The sequence below is a fragment of the Erinaceus europaeus genome, chromosome 11 (genome assembly GCF_950295315.1).
Source record: "Erinaceus europaeus chromosome 11, mEriEur2.1, whole genome shotgun sequence".
NCBI classification, from domain to species: domain Eukaryota; kingdom Metazoa; phylum Chordata; class Mammalia; order Eulipotyphla; family Erinaceidae; genus Erinaceus; species Erinaceus europaeus.
The window spans coordinates 90,195,772-90,214,799 of record NC_080172.1 but is presented as its reverse complement, the minus strand read 5'-3'; the positions used below and the strand labels follow the sequence as shown (position 1 = coordinate 90,214,799).

General features: G+C 35.7%; 1 protein-coding gene across 2 annotated transcripts in view; it reads left to right on the top strand.

Annotated features, from left to right (window-relative positions):
- Positions 1–18,569, top strand: part of LOC103118115 (mitochondrial adenyl nucleotide antiporter SLC25A24-like) — a 56,217-nt gene extending 37,648 nt beyond the window's left edge. For both annotated transcript variants that reach the window (XM_007528290.2, XM_060202172.1), the window contains 4 exons: positions 4,550–4,657; positions 7,571–7,738; positions 9,916–10,066; positions 17,743–18,569. In XM_007528290.2, the coding sequence (XP_007528352.2) occupies positions 4,550–4,657; positions 7,571–7,738; positions 9,916–10,066; positions 17,743–17,915 (600 nt within the window). In that variant the 3' untranslated portion in view covers positions 17,916–18,569. The remainder of the gene's footprint in view (positions 1–4,549; positions 4,658–7,570; positions 7,739–9,915; positions 10,067–17,742) is intronic.
- The last annotated feature ends 459 nt before the right edge of the window (positions 18,570–19,028 follow it).

Here is a 19,028-nt window from a genome sequence, read left to right as displayed (position 1 = left end):
CTTGATAATATGCCCATACTGTTTAGTAGAATAACTGCACATGCATGTGATGCTTTTCTTTCTATCAGTCCTTATTCACAACCCACTATGACCAAAAGTCTTAATTATTAACGATTTTTTTCATTGTCACCTGAGTTATTGTTGGGACTCTGTGTTAGTACTATGAGCCCACGGCTCCTGGTGGCCATTTGTGTTTCTTTCCTCTTCTTTTCTTTTTTTTTTTAATCTCTTCTTCTTTTCTTACTTTTTTCTCTTCTTTTTACTTTCTACTTTATTTGATAAGGCAGAGAAATTGAGAGTGGAAGTGGAGGGGTAGGTAAAGAGGGGGAGAGAAAGACGCCTCCAGCCCTGCTTCACTCTTCATGAAGCATCCTCCTGCAGGTGGGATACACCGCCACCAGCCAGTTCCAAAAATCCTAGTTGTCTTAATGTCACAGTATGCCCTAGGTTATTACATAATTTGATGCTCTGTTATAAGGCACACAATCATTAATGATTTTTATCTTCTTGGAAAATCAACCACTTTATCTCTCTTAATTGTCTTCTCCAGTACTGATAACTTTGTTTACTTTGAAGTCTTTGTCTAAAATCAATATAGGTACAGCTATGTTTTAATTAGTGTTGGAATGGTATATTTTCTCTATTCACTTACTTTTTAAAAATAGAGATTTTTTTATTTATGAGAAAGAGAACCAGAACATCTCTCTGGCATATGCAGTGCTGGAAATTGAACCCAGGGCCCCACACTTGAAAATTCTCCACTCTACCTGCTGCCCTACCTATACTTAGAAATAGGCTATACTAGGGAGTTGAGCGATAGTGCAGTGGGTTAAGTGCAGGTGGCACAAAGCACAAGGACTGGCATAAGGATCTCGGTTCAAGCCCCCGGCTCCCCACCTGCAGGGGAGTCTCTTCACAAGCGGTGAAGCAGATCTGCAGGTGCCTATATCTTTCTCTCCTCCTCTCTGTCTTCCCCTCCTCTCTCCATTTCTCTCTATCCTATCCAACAACAATGACATCAGTAAGAACAACAATAACAACTAAAACAACAATAAAAAACCAACAAGGGCAACAAAAGGGAATAAATAAATATTTAAAAAATAGGCTGTATTATTAATTTACTTTGAATCAATATGGGATTTTATGATTAAAATGGATTAATAGGAGACAATTTATAGTTGGATCTTATTTTGATCTACTCTCATAATCTGTCTTTCAATTTGTGTATAAATCTTTTGTAGTATCCCTACAAAAAGTATTTTTTTGTAATACTTTACAGTATTTTTAGTTATGTCTTCTAAAACAGAGTCTTGTTTCAGGTAGTTTATTTAGATAGAAACAGGAGTGATGAAGCAGAGATAGTGAAACATGATATGAAGAAAAATGAGTAGAAGGGTACATAAATGAACTTTCAGCTGCAGGCAGTAGGGGCTTGATTCTGCTAGAATGTCTAAGAAGCTTGTGGAATACCTCCCAAAGTTGTCTGCCTGAAGGAAGAGAAGTGAAACATTTGTCTACCAATTCCTTTTCCAAATCAAAAGAGTTGTTTTTGAGACTTCCCAATACTTCTGGGAAGGACAGCCTCTCTAGAATTTTCAGAGAAAGCACTATGAAAGAAAATCAGAGGGGCAGGGTGGTGGTGCACTTAATTAAGTGTTCACGTTACAGTGTGTAAGGACTGAGGTTTAAGCCCCTGGTCCCCACCTGTAAGATTGCAGGTGTCTCTCTGTCTTTTTCCCTCTCCCCTCTTAATTTCTGTCTCTATCCAATGAAAAAAGGAGAAAGGAAGAAATAGTGAAAGAAAGAAAGGAGGAAAGGAAGAAAGAAAGCAAGAAAGAGAGAGAGAGAAAGGAAGAAAGAAAGAAAGAGAGAAAGAAAGAAAGAAAGAAAGGGAGAAAAGCAGAAAGACAAAAGACTTTGAGGCCAGGTGGTGGCGGACCTGGTTAAGAGCACACACTGCAGTGCACAGGATCCAGGTTCAAGCCTCTGTCCCTTCTTGCAGTGGGAAAGCTTCATGAGTGGTAAAGCAGGGCTACAGGTATCTCTGTCTCTTTCCCTCTCTCTTATCTCCCCCTCCACTCTCAATTTATCTCTGTCTCTATCCAATAATAGATAAATAAAAAGATTTTTTTTTAAAAAAGAAAGATGAAAGACTTTTGCCTTAAATGGTGCTCTCTCAGAAAGTATGCATAGACTGTCCAGATATTATGTGTAACTCTACATGTCTTCCATGACCAGGTATTTGTCTAGTAAGTTTTGGTCACTTAGTACTTTCTTTAGAAATAAATTTAACACAGTTTTGTATTTTAGTCTTCCAAGTTTTCTAGAAAAAATTTTTTTTTTAAAATTTTGCCTTTTTATTTACTTCCACTTAGTATCATGTAAAATAACCACATTGAAAGATCTCTCTTTTGGTACTGTAGTTTCCAATTTTTCTGTGTAGTAATTCTATTTGTCATTTTAATCTATATTTTATAGGAAAGAAAGGGTATGTGTACAATTTGGGGATCAAACCCGACGCCTCATGCATGTCAGGCATGTACATTACTGTTGAACCACCTTCCTGAGCCCAGACCTCTCTTATTTTAAAGCAGCTCCTTTGATATTAACTGAAACTGTAGACTGAGATCAGATGACAATAACCTTAATCTGATTTTTTCTTTTAGATAGGCAAGCTCTTTAAGAAAGAAAATTCACTTCCATCTCTGTTTACAAGAAAGCTTTGAGGAAGCCCCAACACAGAAAAAAAATTTTCTAGTGCATTTCTAGTAGTCCTTGCAAAAACAAATGAACAAGCAAATGTCCCAAAACAGAAAAGAGTGGGCACCAACATTCTAAGATTTTGTGGTCAATTTTCCTAGGGGTTCAGGCTCAAAAAACACATTATCTAATGTCTAAATTATAAACTGTCATAGGAGGCAGTTTTATTAGGCACTTCTACAGAACATTAGCAATATCATTACTTTTTTAGGCCATGTTAGTGCTAAGTACTTTCAGTCTTAGCTCAGGTGGCATCTGACATCTGGTAATCAGTTTTATTTTCTTTATTTAAAATGTGGGGCAAGTGAATGAACCTAGGGCCTTGTTAATATGCAATATTGCTAAGCCACCTCCCCAATTTAATTTTTAATGCCATATTTTTTGAGCGAGAGGGAGAATCAGACATATAGGAGAAACAGACATTAAGATAAAGGAAGAGAAAGATATCAAAGCACTATGCCATCTATGGTGTTCCTTCCTGGTGCTGTCCTTGATGTTCCCATGTACTGGTGGGACTCAAACCTGGGGTCACACATATGGTAAAGCAAGCACATTACCCACTCTGCCATTCCCAACCTCTAGTAAGTAGTTTCTGTACTTCCTAGAGTTCATTCTAAGCTGTTGTAATGAAGAGATTGCAAAACATAATAACTTGAATAAAATAGAGCTAGTTATCCAGGGATAATAGAATAGCTCTTGAGATAGATAGATAGACAGACAGACAGACAGGCAGGCAGGCAGACAGATAGACAGGCAGGCAGGCAGACAAATAAGATGAAAGCCAGGGCATCACTCTGGCACATGGGATACCAGAGTCCAAACTCAGGGACTCATGATTACTCACTGAACCACCATCTGGACCACTAGAGCAACTCTTTTGTCATATCTATATGTGAATTCACATGAAGGAAAGCCACTCTTAGCATATGCATCTTTAAGATATCTTAATTTACATCTTATTCAATAAATGTAGTTTGTAAGTGAGCCAGCTGTGTTACTAAAAGGAAGAAGATATTGAACACTGAGAATGTAATAGTCTTTGTCATATTAACTGAATTAATCACACTTTCTGATGAGTTACTGACTGATTTGAGAACCAGAGAATTAGTTGACAGAAAGTAACTGAATTATGTTGATGACAGGCTACTAGGAAAAGCAAATGGACAAGCATCTTTCCTAGGAAATAAGAAGATAATCTGTGAGAAAATGGTCTTGGATCCTAAATGATCTCCTGATCTTAAATCTGCATGACACTTGGATTACCTTACTGCCTATAAATTCTCAACTTTAATATTTCCATTTTCCTTGTTTCCACAGGATACTGTGAGCTAACCAAAATAAACTTTTATTCTTTGCAACAAAATGTCTCCGACATTAAAGTACTATTCCTGATTATCTATTAATTGAGCAATATTAAGCAAGTTTCACATGCAAGGTGTGGTTTAAAAAGAGAGAAAAGATATGTTCTCTGCTTCCTTTGTCTTATTTGCAGTCCCATTATGAAATACTGCATTCGTGAATATACTTAGATAACTATATATTACTAACATATTATGGATGGGAATATATGTAAATAGAAGGTTAAATAGTAAGGATGTACTGTTAAAATTGTTATCTTATATAATTAATTGTGTAACAATTAAAAATTAAGTATTTTATTAGGCACTAACATTGAGTATCTGGAATACTTTAAAGTGCAATTTTATACTACTAATTAATTTTATAAATGTTAAAAGCAATGTGTTTTCCATATCTGTAATGTTATATATTTTAATACTTTTTTATACAGTATAAGAAATGGCTTAGTTTTGATGGTGCTAAAATAGGAATTGTTGAGAGATTTATATCTGGTTCATTGGCTGGTGCAACTTCTCAGACTTGTGTTTATCCCTTGGAGGTATGTATTGTTAGAAAATTTTAACTAAAGCAATATTATTATTATTTAAAATTTTTTTTTATTTAAGAAAGGATTAATTAACAAAACCATAGGGTAGGAGGGGTACAACTCCACACAATTCCCACCACCCAATCTCCATATCCCACCCCCTCCCCCGATAGCTTTCCCATTCTCTATCCCTCTGGGACCATGGACCCAGGGTCATTGAGGGTTGCAGAAGGTAGATTACTATTATTATTATTTTTAAATTTATTAGAGATTTAATAATCATTAACAAGATTGGAAGATAACAGGGTTACAATTCCATACAATTCCCTCCACCAGAGTTCTGTATCCCATCCCCTCCACTGGAAGTTTCTCTTTTCTTTTTTTTGAAAGTTTCCCTATTCTTTATCCCTCTGGGAGTATGGACCAAAATTTAAAGAAATATTTTAAATGCAAATTAAAACTTTTAATAACTGAATTCCAGATCAGTTATTAAAAGTAATCAGGACTTTGTACAGTGAACAGATTTGTAACTACTGGATTTCAGTCTTATTATCAATTTGTCAGTTCACCTCTGCAGATTTTTAAAAATTAGGATTATGGTAGTATTGTAGATGTACCAAGAAGATAAATCATTTCATTTATTTATTGTTTGGTAGCATCACTTATTTTATTAATTGATCAGGCTTTTTAATGCTTTTTTTAAATTCAAGGCATTTTTTTAAATCTAGAAAATAAAACTCAGCTAGGCATTGAGGCTTTTTCATGGAGTGCATACAGAAGGGGGAAGTAAAATGTCCATAATGTCTATCCAAAGTACAAGTTCTAAGAGCGATAAATAATAAAGTGTCATGGAGACTCCGAGGGGGAGACATTTATTTCTAGTTAGGGACATATAAGAGACATGCTTAGAATGTGAGTTTGACATAGAATTGGAAATTCAGAGATGATTGGGGAATGACCTTTTAGATGGAAATTAATGAACTGAGCAAAAGAATAGAGGTCAAAATGCAGTTATTTAAATTTGCCACAGAAATTGGGTTGGGATAAGATTAGAAATACTCAGTGCAGTTTAAGGAAGTTGATTTCTTAAAAAAAAAAAAAAACCTGAAACAATTAGGAATGTTGACTTCCTGGAATATAAACCTGATAGAGGTTAGAGAAATGAGATGACTAGATGCCATACACTGTCATGATTCAGGGAAGTAGTAAGGGTTTGAAATCCAGTGTTGATTAGGATTTGGAAACAATTGTCTTGAGAACTGAAAGTCTGAGAAGTGAAAATCAGAGGAAAGGGAAAGGAAGTTTGGAAGTTCTTTCTAGGTTCTGCTTCTGAATATTTAGGATAGCTCTGTCCGAGTTCTTCTCTAATAGAAGTAGAAAAATAGCAATGGGGCCAGACTTCTCTAATAGAAGTAGAAAAATAGCAATGGGGCCAGACTCTGCAAGATGATCTATTTAGGTTTGCAAAACTTAATGTGAATTTCTGATCAGCAGCCAGATTTTCAGCAGTTGCAGGTGTGATGCTGACATTTGAGAAATTTTAAGATTTGTATGATCTGTCTGGAGTGATGTATTAGATGAAGTTACAAGATTGCTTAGAAATTAAAAAAAAAAATTATTATCTTTATTTCTTGGATCAAAACAGCCAGAAATCGAGAGGGAATGGGGAGATAGAGAGGGAGATAGAGAGAGAGAGAGAGAGAGAGAGAGAGAGAGAGACACCCCTGCAGCTCTGCTTCACCACTCTCAAAGCTTTCCTCCTGCAGGTAGGGACCAGGGGCTTGAACCTGAGCCCTTGTGCATTGTAACATGTGTGTTCAACCAGGTGCAACACGACCCAGCCCCAGAAAAAATTTCTAATGAAAAGTGCCTTGATGGGAAGATCTCAGTTTAGAGAGGAAGAGGAGGAAAATATGCCAGTAAAACAGATGAAAAGCAGACAGTATAGGTTAAAAGGAATGTATTGCCACAGAAAGAGCAGAGTTTTAAGAATAGAATCTCATACTTTTGGGTAACCAAAGTATGAGATCCTGAAAAGTTCATAAAACCAGAGGCACCCCCCCCCCGTCAAGATATATAACCTGTCCAATTAAAACTATATATATATATATTTTTTTGAGGGGTGGCTATTTTGGAGAGCCACTTTTTTGAAGTATATATAAAACTCTTAATTTGTACTAGTGGAAATCAAAAGAACAGGATGTGAGGTTTTTAATCAGGAGAATTACATAGATCATAAGAATAATGATGAGAAAAGCCTAAAGTGTCATCATAGACCCTGTAATGTTACTATTTCAAGAGCACACAATGAGCCCAAGTTTTATTAACTTATAATTTATAGACCACACTGTTTTTTTGTTTGTTTGTTTGTTTGTTTGTTTTTAACCAGATCACTGGTCCGTTCTGGCTTATGGTGGAGCAGGGGATTAAACCTGGGACTTTGGAGCCTTAGGCATAAGTCTGTTTGCAAAACCATTATGCTATCTACCCCTGCCCTTAGACGTCACTGTTAACAGTAGTTCCTAGAGTAAATATTGTGAACATATATAAATAAAATTTGACCACTTCTTTTCTTTACTTTAACTTGACTATATACATTTTTAGCTTGGATTTTGACTTTAGCATATATATATATGTGTATATATATATATATATATATATATATATATATATACATACATATAAATAAAATAATGTCATCCCGGATACTGACTTCATTTCAGAAATATGTTGTCTTGCAGCATAGCAGAGTTTGAGTGATACCTTAACCCATATTTTACTGTTTAATTTTTTCATAATTGAGTCAGTTAATGAGAATTTAACATGATGTTTAATTGCAATTTACTGGATTGCTCATTAAATAAATATGATCAAAATATTTTATTAAATCCTTTCATATTTAGGTTCTATTTTTTTCATATTTAGGTCCTAAAGACCAGACTAGCTATTAGTACAACTGGACAGTATACAGGGGCTATTGATTGTGCCAAGAAAATTCTGAAACAAGAAGGTGTCAGAGTCTTTTTCAAAGGTTATGTTCCTAACTTGTTAGGAATTATACCTTATGCAGGCATTGATCTTGCTGTTTATGAGGTGAGTTTATTCTTATAACATGACATTATGTATTAGATTTGAATATTTCAAATAGTAATAGTTTTTATTCTAAAAATGTGGCTATAAATGACTTTATGGGGAGTCGGATGGTAGCTCAGCAGGTTATGTGCAGGTGGCGCAAAGCACAAGGACTGGTGTAAGGATCCTGGTTCGAGCCCCCAGCAACCCACCTGCAGGGAAGTGGCTTCACAAGCAGTGAAGCAGGTCTGCAGGTGTCTATCTTTCTCTCCCCCTCTCTGTCTTCCCTGACTCTCTCCATTTCTCTCTGTCCCAGCCAACAACGATGACAATAATAATTACAACAATAAAACAACAAGAGCAACAAAGTGAAATAAACACATAAATATTTTTTAAAATGACTTTATGAAGCAGCTTCTGATAAAGAAGTGAGTTTTTTTTTGATAATTGCATTCTAAATATTTTCATTTTTTGTGAATTAGCCTTTTGGTAGTAATAATTATATATATGTTGATAAAATAAGTTTTTTTTTAAGTTTGGATATGTATATCAGAATTACCTACATGAAGATCTATTAAAAATGAGATTACTGGCTTATACTCTAAGAAACTCTGCTGTTTTTTTCTGGGAAGAGACCTACCTAGGGTTCAGGCTTTTTTTTTTTTTTTTTTTCTTTCTTTCCTTCAGAGAAGAGTCTTAAGTGCATTTAAGTCAGTTAAGGTTGAGAAAACAGATATTGCATGGGTAGTGAAGAATGAAATTTGTGGATTGGGGGATCAGGTGAGAGTATCAAATTGTAGTATTTGTCAGGCAGCTTTCCAATTTATTCCCACTTTATTATTATTATTATTAGCATTTTATTAATTGATTGGATAAAGACAGAGAGAAACTGAGATGGAGGGGGGTGATAAAGAGGGAGAGAGAGAATTCACCCGCAGCACTGTGAAGTGTCCTTCCTGAGGTGAGGAGGGACCTCTAAGCTGGGTCCTGGCTCATGGTAACCTGTGTGCTCCACTGGGTGTGCCATCATCTGGCCCCTACACTTATTGGAAATCGTCTTGTGTACCTTCTCTTTGATATACCAGGATAGCTACTTCTATAGAAGAAGTGTGTGGATTAGTCTTTCATAATTTTTTTTTCATTTTTCATTAGTGATTTAACAGTGGTTTACAAAATTTTAAGATATCAAGTGTATCATTTCACATGCCCATAGTGGTGTAATTTACCACACCTATTAGCGGTTTTAGGCCCTACAAAGTTCTCATAAAGTCATAGCGACAATCTGGCTATAATCTGGCTACTTCCTTTTGTTTTTCTTATTTTCTTTTTTCTTTCCTTTTTCTTTTCTCTTCTTCCTCTTCTTCTTCCCCTTCTTTCCCTTCTTCTTCCTCTCCTCCTCTTTTTTTTTTTTTTTTTTTACCAGTGCACTGCTCAGGTCTAGATTATAGTGGTACTGGGGATTGAATTTGAGACCTTTGGTGCCTTGGTAGAAAAGTCTGTTTGCATAATCATTATACTACCTTTCGAGCCTGTACTTTTCCTTCCTCTTCCTTTTCCTCTTCCTCTTTCCCCTTTCCCCTTCCCCCTTCCCTCTTCGCCTTCCCTTTTCCTCCTTCCTCTTCCCCTTTCCTTTCCCCCTTCCCCTTCCTCTCTCCCCTTCCCCCTTCTTTTTCTCTTTCTCCTCCCTATCCCTCTATTTTCTCTCCCTTCCTCCTCCTCCATTTGTTTTAGACGTTTGTATTCCACATACCAGCAAACCCACCCATTGGTAGTTGTTCTTCACCTCTTTACTTATCCACTTGGTATACTAACCTCCAGTTCCACTCATACTATTTCAGATAATAAAATATCTTTTTGATTGAGAATAGTATTTTCATAAATATTTAAAAGAATTATTGGGGGATTAGTTATTTAAAGCATAGCCTTTTAAAGAACACTTAACTGTCTAGTGACCAAACTTTACTCTCACTGAACAATTTTGCGACTCAATACTTTATAGTGTTTCTGAGCTCATTTTCAGATTTATAAAATGGAGACAATATGACTTGTCTTTTTAAATAGGAGTTAAGATAATATCTATGGAAAGATACTATGCAACTTCTTAATAAACTTCTGAATATTATTTTTTGAAATGTAGCAACTAGTTTATTTAGACATACATGGTAGTTAAAGGTATTAACTATTCTATTCTCTGCTAGCTTTTGAAGAACTACTGGCTAGAACATCACGCAGAAGACTCTTTAAACCCTGGAATCATGATTTTGTTGGCATTCAGTACATTTTCTCATACTTGTGGTCAGGTAGTCAGTTTTCCTCTGAATCTTATTAGAACTCACATGCAGGCTAAAGGTGCGTTTTTCTTTTATAAAGTAATTAAGAAAATATATTAAAATAGCTTTAATAAAGTCATGATAAAAATTAAGTTAAAAAATGCTCAGTATGAGCATGTGATTTTCTCCCATCAAGAACTTAATGTGGTTATGAAACTGAGCTCTACTGTTTTGTTTTCTAATCCATTTAGTAAGGAGTTACTAAGCGGAAAGGAGAACCTCTGTTTTGCTTTTCTCTGGTAAAATGTTAGGTTTTTTATGTAAATACTTTTACCACTTTTCAAGTAGAAAATCCACATATAATCTCAGTTGCCATTTTTCTGGATAAACCATTTAAGGGATCTTGTCAAGTGGTAAATGACATTTTTATTTATTAGTTTAATTGGGGGAAAGGTTAATGGTTTACAGTGCAGTTGTTGATACATGGGTCCAATTTCCCAGCTACCCATGTATCGTGCAATAGCACCCAAGGTTCTCTCCATCCCATCTTTGCCTCTCACTCTCCATAGTACTTTGTTTTGTTGCAGTACACCAAACTCAGTCCAAGTTTTGCTTTATATTTCACCTTTGTCTTTACTTCTTAAGCCCCCACCTATCTGTGAGACTATTTAGCATTTATCCTTCTCTTTTTGACTTATCTCCTTTACATGGTGTCTTCAAGTTTTGTCCAAAATGATGTAAAGGAGATTACTTCATAATTTTTAACAACTGAGTAGTATTCCTGTGCATATATACTATAATTTCCCTAGTTATTTATCTGTCATCGGGGGTCTGGGTTTCTTCAAAGTTTTGGTTTTTACAAATTGTGCTGCTATGAATATAGCTGTATATATATATATATATATATACAGCTATATTATATATATATATATATATATTATATATTATATATATATAATATATATTATATATATATAATATATTATATATATTATATAATATATATATTATATAATATATTATATATATATATATATATATATATCCCTCCTTGTTATTTATATTTTTTGTTATTAATAGTATGTTACAAAATTGTAAGACTACAATGTATAGCTCCACACCACATCAACCACCAAAGTTCTGTATGCCTACCCTCCCACCTCCCAAAGACAACCACCATAGTTCTCTCATAAGACTTAGAAATAGTTTGCTTGCTCCTGTTTTTTTTTTTTTTTTTGGTACGTTCATGTAAACAAGATCTCTAGATTCCAAAAATAAGTGAAATGATCTGTTAGTTGTCTTTCATCTCTTATTTCACTAAGCATAATCACCTCCAGTTCCATCCATTTTGTCCCAAAGGATATAATACCATCTTTTTGATTACAGAGTAGTAGTCCATAGAATATATATCTGAGAATTTCTTTAGCCACTCATCTGATGATGAGCTTCCACTCTTTGGCTTTTGTGAATAATGCAGTTATGAACATAGGGGTGCATAAGTTCCTTCTAATTAGTGTTTGGCTGTCCATTGGATAAATGCCTAAGAGTGGTATTGCTGGATAATAAGATAATTCATTTTTATTTGTTTAAGAACCCTTCATACAGTCTTCCAAAGGGGCTGTACCCATCTGCGTTCCCACTAGCAATATAGTAGAGTTTCCTTTTCTCCACAACATCTCCAATACTTGTCCTTCCCTGGTTTGTTGTTGGAAGCCATTCTCTCAGGTGTGAGATAGTATCTCAGTGTAGTTTTAATGTGCATTTCTCTAATTATAAGTGCAGTGAAGCATTTCTTAGGGGTTTGTAGGCCATGTATATCTCTTCTTTAGAAAGTGGTTCTCTTTTTTCCCCTGTCTTTATTGGAGGCATTAATGGTTTACAGTAAACAGTAAAACAGTAGTTTGTACATTTGTAATATTTCTCAGATTTCCACATAATAATCTAACCCCACTTCCAATTCTCCCTCTGCCATCATTTTCCAGGACCTGAACACTGTAATATATCAACTCCAATCCAAATTCTGCTTTGTGTTTCCCTTCTGTCCTTACTTTTCAACTTCTTTCTGTGAGTGGGATCATTCCATATTCATCCTTCTCTTTCTAGCTAATCTCACTTAACATTATTTCTTCAAGTTCCACCCAAGATGAGGTGAAGAAGGTGAACTCACCACTTTTAATAGATGAGCAGACAACTTACTCAGCCACTCATCTGTTATTGGACACCTTGGTTATTCTCACCTTTTGACTAGTGTGAATAATGTAGCTATGAAGATGGGGTGCATATGTCTCTTGTAATTAGTGTTTGAGTGTCCACTGGAAAATGCCTAGGAGTGGTATTGCTGGATAATAAGGCACTTTCATTTTTATTTGTTTAAAGACTGTCCATACAGCCTTCCAAAAGGGCTGTACCAATTTGTATTCCCACCAGCAGTGAGACAGAGTTTCCATTTCTCCACAACCTCTCCAACACCTGTCTTTTTCTGGTTTGTTGATAGAAGCCGTTCTCTCATGTGTGAGATGGTATCTCAGTGTAGTTTTAATCTGCATATTTCTAATGATAAGCGAAGTAGAACATTTCTTCATGTGTTTATGGGCCAGTTCTTTAGTCCACATTTCTTATTTTATTTTACTTATAAAAAGGAAACACTGACAAAACCATAGGATATGAGGGGTACAACTCCACACAATTCCCACCACCAGAACTCCGTATTCCATCCCTTCCCTTGATAGCTTTCCTATTCTTTAACTCTCTGGGACTGTGTCCAGAGACGTCAGACATGGAATGTCAACCCTTCAGCATCATTACTTGGGTGAGACCTTTCCTTTCATAGGATTCTCTAATTCCATTCCAGGTGGTTCACTTCCTAACAAAGTCCCAAAACCTAGATATAGACCAGGTCCCATGAGATAGGGCATATGTTCACATGTATCCATAAATGAAGGCAAAATATATACCTGAAGGCAAAAGTACACAATAGTCTGCAGTGAGTCAGTATGAAGTTCATAATGAAATAGTGTCTGCTTAGGCTCAGATACCCTCCTCACCTATTTCCTATTATACTTCCTTTACTCACTCCCAAACTAGCCTTATCAAAACAAGGACAGCAAAAGCTGAATAAGGGCAAGAAACTGGCATACTTTAATGATAACTCTTTAGTCACTATAAGGCCACCCCATCAGCTGGGGCCCTATTCGGGGAGTCCTGAGATTCCCAAACAGACTTAATGGGCCTAGACCTCAAATAAATCCCTCTCTCCATTATTACCAGTCATCTCTATCAGGAACAATAGAAAAGACCCCTTTTTGGTCCCCCCATAGGACCTTGCCCTCATCTTGGATCAACAACGGTAGAAAATGTTCCATTCTCTGAAGGGAGGATGGACAACACACTCTATGCTACACCTGAGGAAAATAGGTCCTGATATTGGGGCAGCTTGGTATGTTCCTACTCATGACCACAGAATGTGAGCTCGGATCTACAGGGATGCAGAAGTCACATAGGCTCCTCTGCTGAATATGGGTCCCAGATCACATCAAACCGATGGGGTTTTCAGTCAACAATATTTATACACCTTTCCCATATAAGGGAACTACTCTCTTCCCTGATCCAGTTTTCTAGTCCACTTTTCATTGGGTTATTTTTCTTTTTTTGTAGATCTGCACCAATTCTACATAGATTTTTGGTATTAGTCACTTGTCTGATGTGTGATGTACAAATATCTTCCCCCATTTCCTGGGTTACCTGGTTATCCTTGTGTAATTTTTTTTTTTATGGGTAGAAACTTTTCATGTAATCCTATTTATTTACTTTTGTTTACATTCTCCATGCCCATGAGGTTGAGTTTCTATACGTCTTCTTTGATGTGAAGGTCCCGTAATGTTTCACTGACATTTTCTTAAATAAATTTTAGAGTTTCTGGTATAATATCTAGATATTTAATCCATTTTGATTTGATCTTGGTGTATGATGTTAGGTGGTGGTCTAGTTCCACTTTTCTACACGGGGCTGTCCAATTTTCTAGCATCATTTGTTGAAGATACCTTCTTTACCACATTGAATGGTTTTAGCCCCTTTGCCAGATATAAGGTAGGGTAATTTTTGGGCTTTTGACTCTGCTCCATTGACCCAGAAGTCCATTGTTATTCCAGTACTATGCTGTTTTGATTACTATTTTTAGTATAAACTGAAGTTGGGGAGCGTGAGACCTCCATATTTTTCATTTTTTCTCAGAAGTGCTGTGGCAATTTGTACCCTTTGGTTGTTCCACACAAATTTTTGGACAAGTTTTTCAATTTGCTTTAAAAATGCCACTGGAATTTTGATAGGGATTGCATTGAATCTGTAGATTGTTTTTGGTAGAATGGCCATTATAAATGTTTATTCTTCCAGTCCAGGAACAAAGAAAGTTCTTTCACGACTGTGTGACCTTCTTTATTTCTTTTAGCAATGTCCTATAGTTTTTGTTGTAAAGGTCCTTCTCTCCCTTCATGAGGCTTATCCTAAGATATTTTATCTTTTGGGGCTCAGTTGTAAATGGAATTAAGTATTTTGTTTCCCTTTCCTCTGACTGCTTGTTTGTGTATAGAAATGCCACAGATTTATGTGTATCGATTTTGTATCCTGCTACTCTACAGAAGTTACAAATTATTTCAAATAGCTTTTTGGTGGAGTCTCTGGGGTTCTCTAGGTATATATCATGTCATCAGGAAATAGTGATATGTCGATTTCTTCTTTTTCAATCTGTATGCCTTTGATATGTCTTTCCTGTATGATTGCAGTGGTGAGGACCATGAGAACCATATGGACTAACTATCAGTAGAGATAGTAGACTTCCTTGTCTGGTTCTCAATTTTAGATGAAAAGCTTTCAGTTTTCTCCAGTGAAAATGATGTTAGCTTTGTATTTGTCATAAATGTCGAGGAGTGATCCTTCTATTTCCAGTTTCTAGAGGGTCTTTGTTATAAGTGGGTGTTGGATCTTGTCGAATGCCTTTTTTTTTTTTTTAGCATCAGTTGATATAAGCATGTGATTTTTATCTTTCTTTTTACTGATATGATGAATTACGTTGATTAATTTTTAGATGTTAAACTATCCCTGTGTTCCAGGGATGAATCTCACTTCGTCTTGGTGAATTATTCTCTTGATATGCTGTTGGATTCAATTTGTCAAGATTTTGTTCGGAGTCTCTTTGCATAATCATCATGCTATCTACCCCTGTGATTTATTATTATTATTACCAGTTTTTTGTTGCTTTATTTTTGACCTGGAAGTGGTGTGCCTCAACCAACAGTCTTCCATTTGGTGCCAGCTGTCCCTGAGCACTGCCTTTTAGTCCTGGAAATTGCTCCCTCATCCCCCCGCTTTTTTTTCTTTATTGGGAGATTGTTTTACATTTGACAGTTTCATCCCCTTTCTGTCCACAAGCCTCACATGTCTGTACTCACCTGTAGCTTAGGTAATTTTCTTTTTAAACAGTTTTTTTTTTTGACGTTTTTTCTACTTTATTGGATAAGACAGAGAAATTGAGAGGGGAGAGGGAAATAGAGAGAGAGAGAGGAAGACAGACACCTGCAGGCATGCTTTGCCGCTTGTGAAGCTTCCTCCCTTCAAGCCAGGAGCTTGAATCCTGATCCTTTTGAGGGTCCTTTCACTTTGTACTATGTGTGCTTAACCGAGTGCACCACCGCCTGACCCCCAACAACTGTTTCTTTAAATTGGATCCAAAAGTGATATGCCTCAGTTGCCAATCTCCCCATTGATACCAGCTGTCGCTGACACCAGCCTTTTAGTTCCAGGATTCTTCTTCTCACCCCTTTTCTGTCCATAAGCCACACATATCACCTGGAGCTTGGTGAATTTCTGAAGAAATCCTAGTTGTATTTTATTGAATTTTCATGTACTTTTGTTGCTTTTCCTAGTTTACTTGGGAGAGCGAAGGAAGTCTGCTGCTACTCTACAGCCATAGATCCCTTCTGATAGTTTTTGTTTTATTTGGGCAAATCTTCAGGGGAAGAATTCTGGGTCACAGGGAAGGTTCATTTCTAGTACTCTGAAAAATCTCCAGACTGTTATCCACAAGGATTGGACCAATTTACACATTCCCACGAGCAGTTAAGAAGTGTGCCTTTCCCCCTACATTCTCTCCAACACTCGATGTTTCTTTCCTTTCTAATCTGTCACATTCTCATAGGTATAAAGTGCATTTCTCTGATAATCAGTGACTTTCAACACTTTTTAATGTATCTCTTTGCCCTCTGGTTCTCTTCCTTGGTGAAGTTTCTGTCTATGTCACTGCCCATTTTCTAATGGGTTTCCTTGTGTGTGTGTGCATGAGCTATGGTGCATAAATTTACCTTTTTAAAAAAAAATGTATTTTGGGGGCAGGGGTAGATAGCATAATGGTTATGTAAGCAGACTCTCATTCCTGAGGCTCCAAAGTCCCAGGTTCAATCCCCTGCACCAACATAAGCCAGAGCTGAGCAGTGCTCTGGTAATAAATAAATAAATAAATAATAAAAATAAAAAAATGCATTTTGGTTATTAATTCTTTATTTGAAGTATGTCATATAAAGACCTTCACCCATTTCTCATTGGGTGATGGTCCTTTTTTGCTGTGCAGAAGCTTTTTAGTTTGATGTTGTCCCATTTGTTTATTTTTGTTTTTTCTTTGCTGTTGCTCTTGAGTCTTTGAAGATATTTCCAAAGCATAGATTGTGAAGTGTCTTGCCAATGCACTCTTCTATGCATTTGATAGCTTCTGGTCAAATTTTCATGTCTTTGATTCACTCAGAGTTGAATATATGGTGGTTCAATTTCATTCGTTTGCATGTTTCAAACCAATTTACCTACCATTTTCCTCCATTTTTTTTTTTTTTTTTTAGTAAGAAGTTTGAATTTTTATGTTTTACTTTTTTGCTTCCAGGGTTTTATCACTTCCAGGGCTTGGTGCCAGCATTACAAATCCACTGCTCCTGGTGGCCATCCCCCCACCCCCCACTTTATTGGATAGGACAGAGAGCAACTGAGAGTCGAGGGGGAGATAGAGAGGGAGAGAGAGATAGACATCTGCAGACCTGCTTCACTGCTTGTGAAGTGTCCTCCCTGCAGGTGGAGAGCCTGGAGCTCGAACATGGATCCTTGTATGGGCCCTTGAGTTTAGCACTGTGTGTTTAGCCAAGTGTGCCACCATCTGGCTCCCAGATTTTTTTTTTTTCTCATCACTGGAGCTTCACCACTTTGCACTTTATTTTCCTTCCCAGATAGAAAGAAGGGAAAGATACCACAGTTTTAAAACATACTTCAGTGTGGTGGGTACTCCAGGCTTGAAACTGAGCAACATAGCCTAGGTTTATTCATCCCATCACCCACTCATTTTCCCTATTAAACTATGTGATATCCTTATTTTAAATGCCCCTTTGAGGTGTCTTATGATTTTCAAGTGTTGTTTAGTATAATTTTCTGCAAAAAACTCGTAATATTTTATATCTGTTATTCATTATAGTTGCCACTAGTCAGTCCCACATGACTCTTCAATACTAGCAGTGTTGCTAGTGCAAGTGGAAAAGTAAAATTGTATCTTTAATTTCACTTAACTTTACATAGCCACATATTTCTAGTGTGTACCTTATTGAACAATGAACTAGAAGTAGAGAGAAATGTTCTCAGAAGTAATTTTAATCTGTAAATTCTCATTGACCACTGAACTAAATGTATATTAACCATTACATTACATTGGTTTTTTTCTTCAATTTATAGCACTGGAAGAAAGCCCACCTTCTATGATTGATTTCATTCAAGATGTTTATAACAAAGAAGGAGCAAGAGGATTTTTTAGGGGTCTCACCCCCAACATCATAAAAGTGCTTCCAGCAGTAATCATCAGTTGTGTGACTTTTGAAAAAGTAAAAAATTATTTGGGATTCATTTAAAACTGAAATTGTCATTGTTGTAAGGTGGCCACTGGGTTATAGAGAGAAATGTATCTTTTCCGAAAAGGAAAGATATATCAAAATTTTTTTGAAAATATTTTTTCTTTATCTATTACAAAGTCTATAAATTAAATAATTACATTGTAATGTTGTTTAAATTTAAAGCCCTTAATATTTTATTTACATTTCCCTCTACTTTCTCTTGTGTCCTAACTTAAAACTTGTTTTTAATGGGCTTGATTATACCATAGTACTATTATAAAAAATTTGGTTAGTTATAGCAGCTCTTATTGTTAGACTTTTTGTATTTAAACACTTTTTTTTAAAAAAAAAACTGTGCTTAAAATGTTTTATATAGTAAAAGATAAATCAGTACGTTTAAAATTGATATTATAGCCAGTGATTGGAATTTTTCTTACTAATAGTAGACAATCACAATGGAAAATTGGTGTTATAATTCCTCCTATCATATTGTGAATGGAATCATGGTAATATGTTAACAAAGTCTTACTTCTCTGGGTACTTTTATTTGTAAATATAAACACTTCTGATTCACTTTTATTCTCATATTCTCAGTTTTTATAAGGAAGTTGGCACTGAGAACAATCTACTGAACATATTTTATTCTATGGTTGAAAAACATTTGAAGGGAAGAATTTTTTAAATTAAACCCAACATTTCATACTATATTGTGCAATTATTATTTAAACTTAGGAAGTGATTGAGTGTACCCATTGCAATTATAAATATAGCTTCATTTCTCTCATCAAAAAAATAAATTCCATTAGGATTCTCCACTGGAATTAAATAAGAGTGTGCTGAGATAGTGATAATGAACTGGTCGACCACTATAAATCTTTAGTGAAGAACTGAATATCTAAACTGAAGTCTTTCTTTGAGTCTTAGCCTTATTGAAAATTTTGACTTTTATTATAACTTCAAGGTGATCAGTTTCTCAGGCACAGAATATATCTCATAAGACTGAATATATAGAGATATATATTTCCTATTATTATAATTTAGTCCTTTCTGTAGTATACAACTCTTCCTGGTTTCAAGGCGCCCAGAAACCATGTAAGTAGTCAGAAAGTTGATGTGCACTAGAACTAAGAG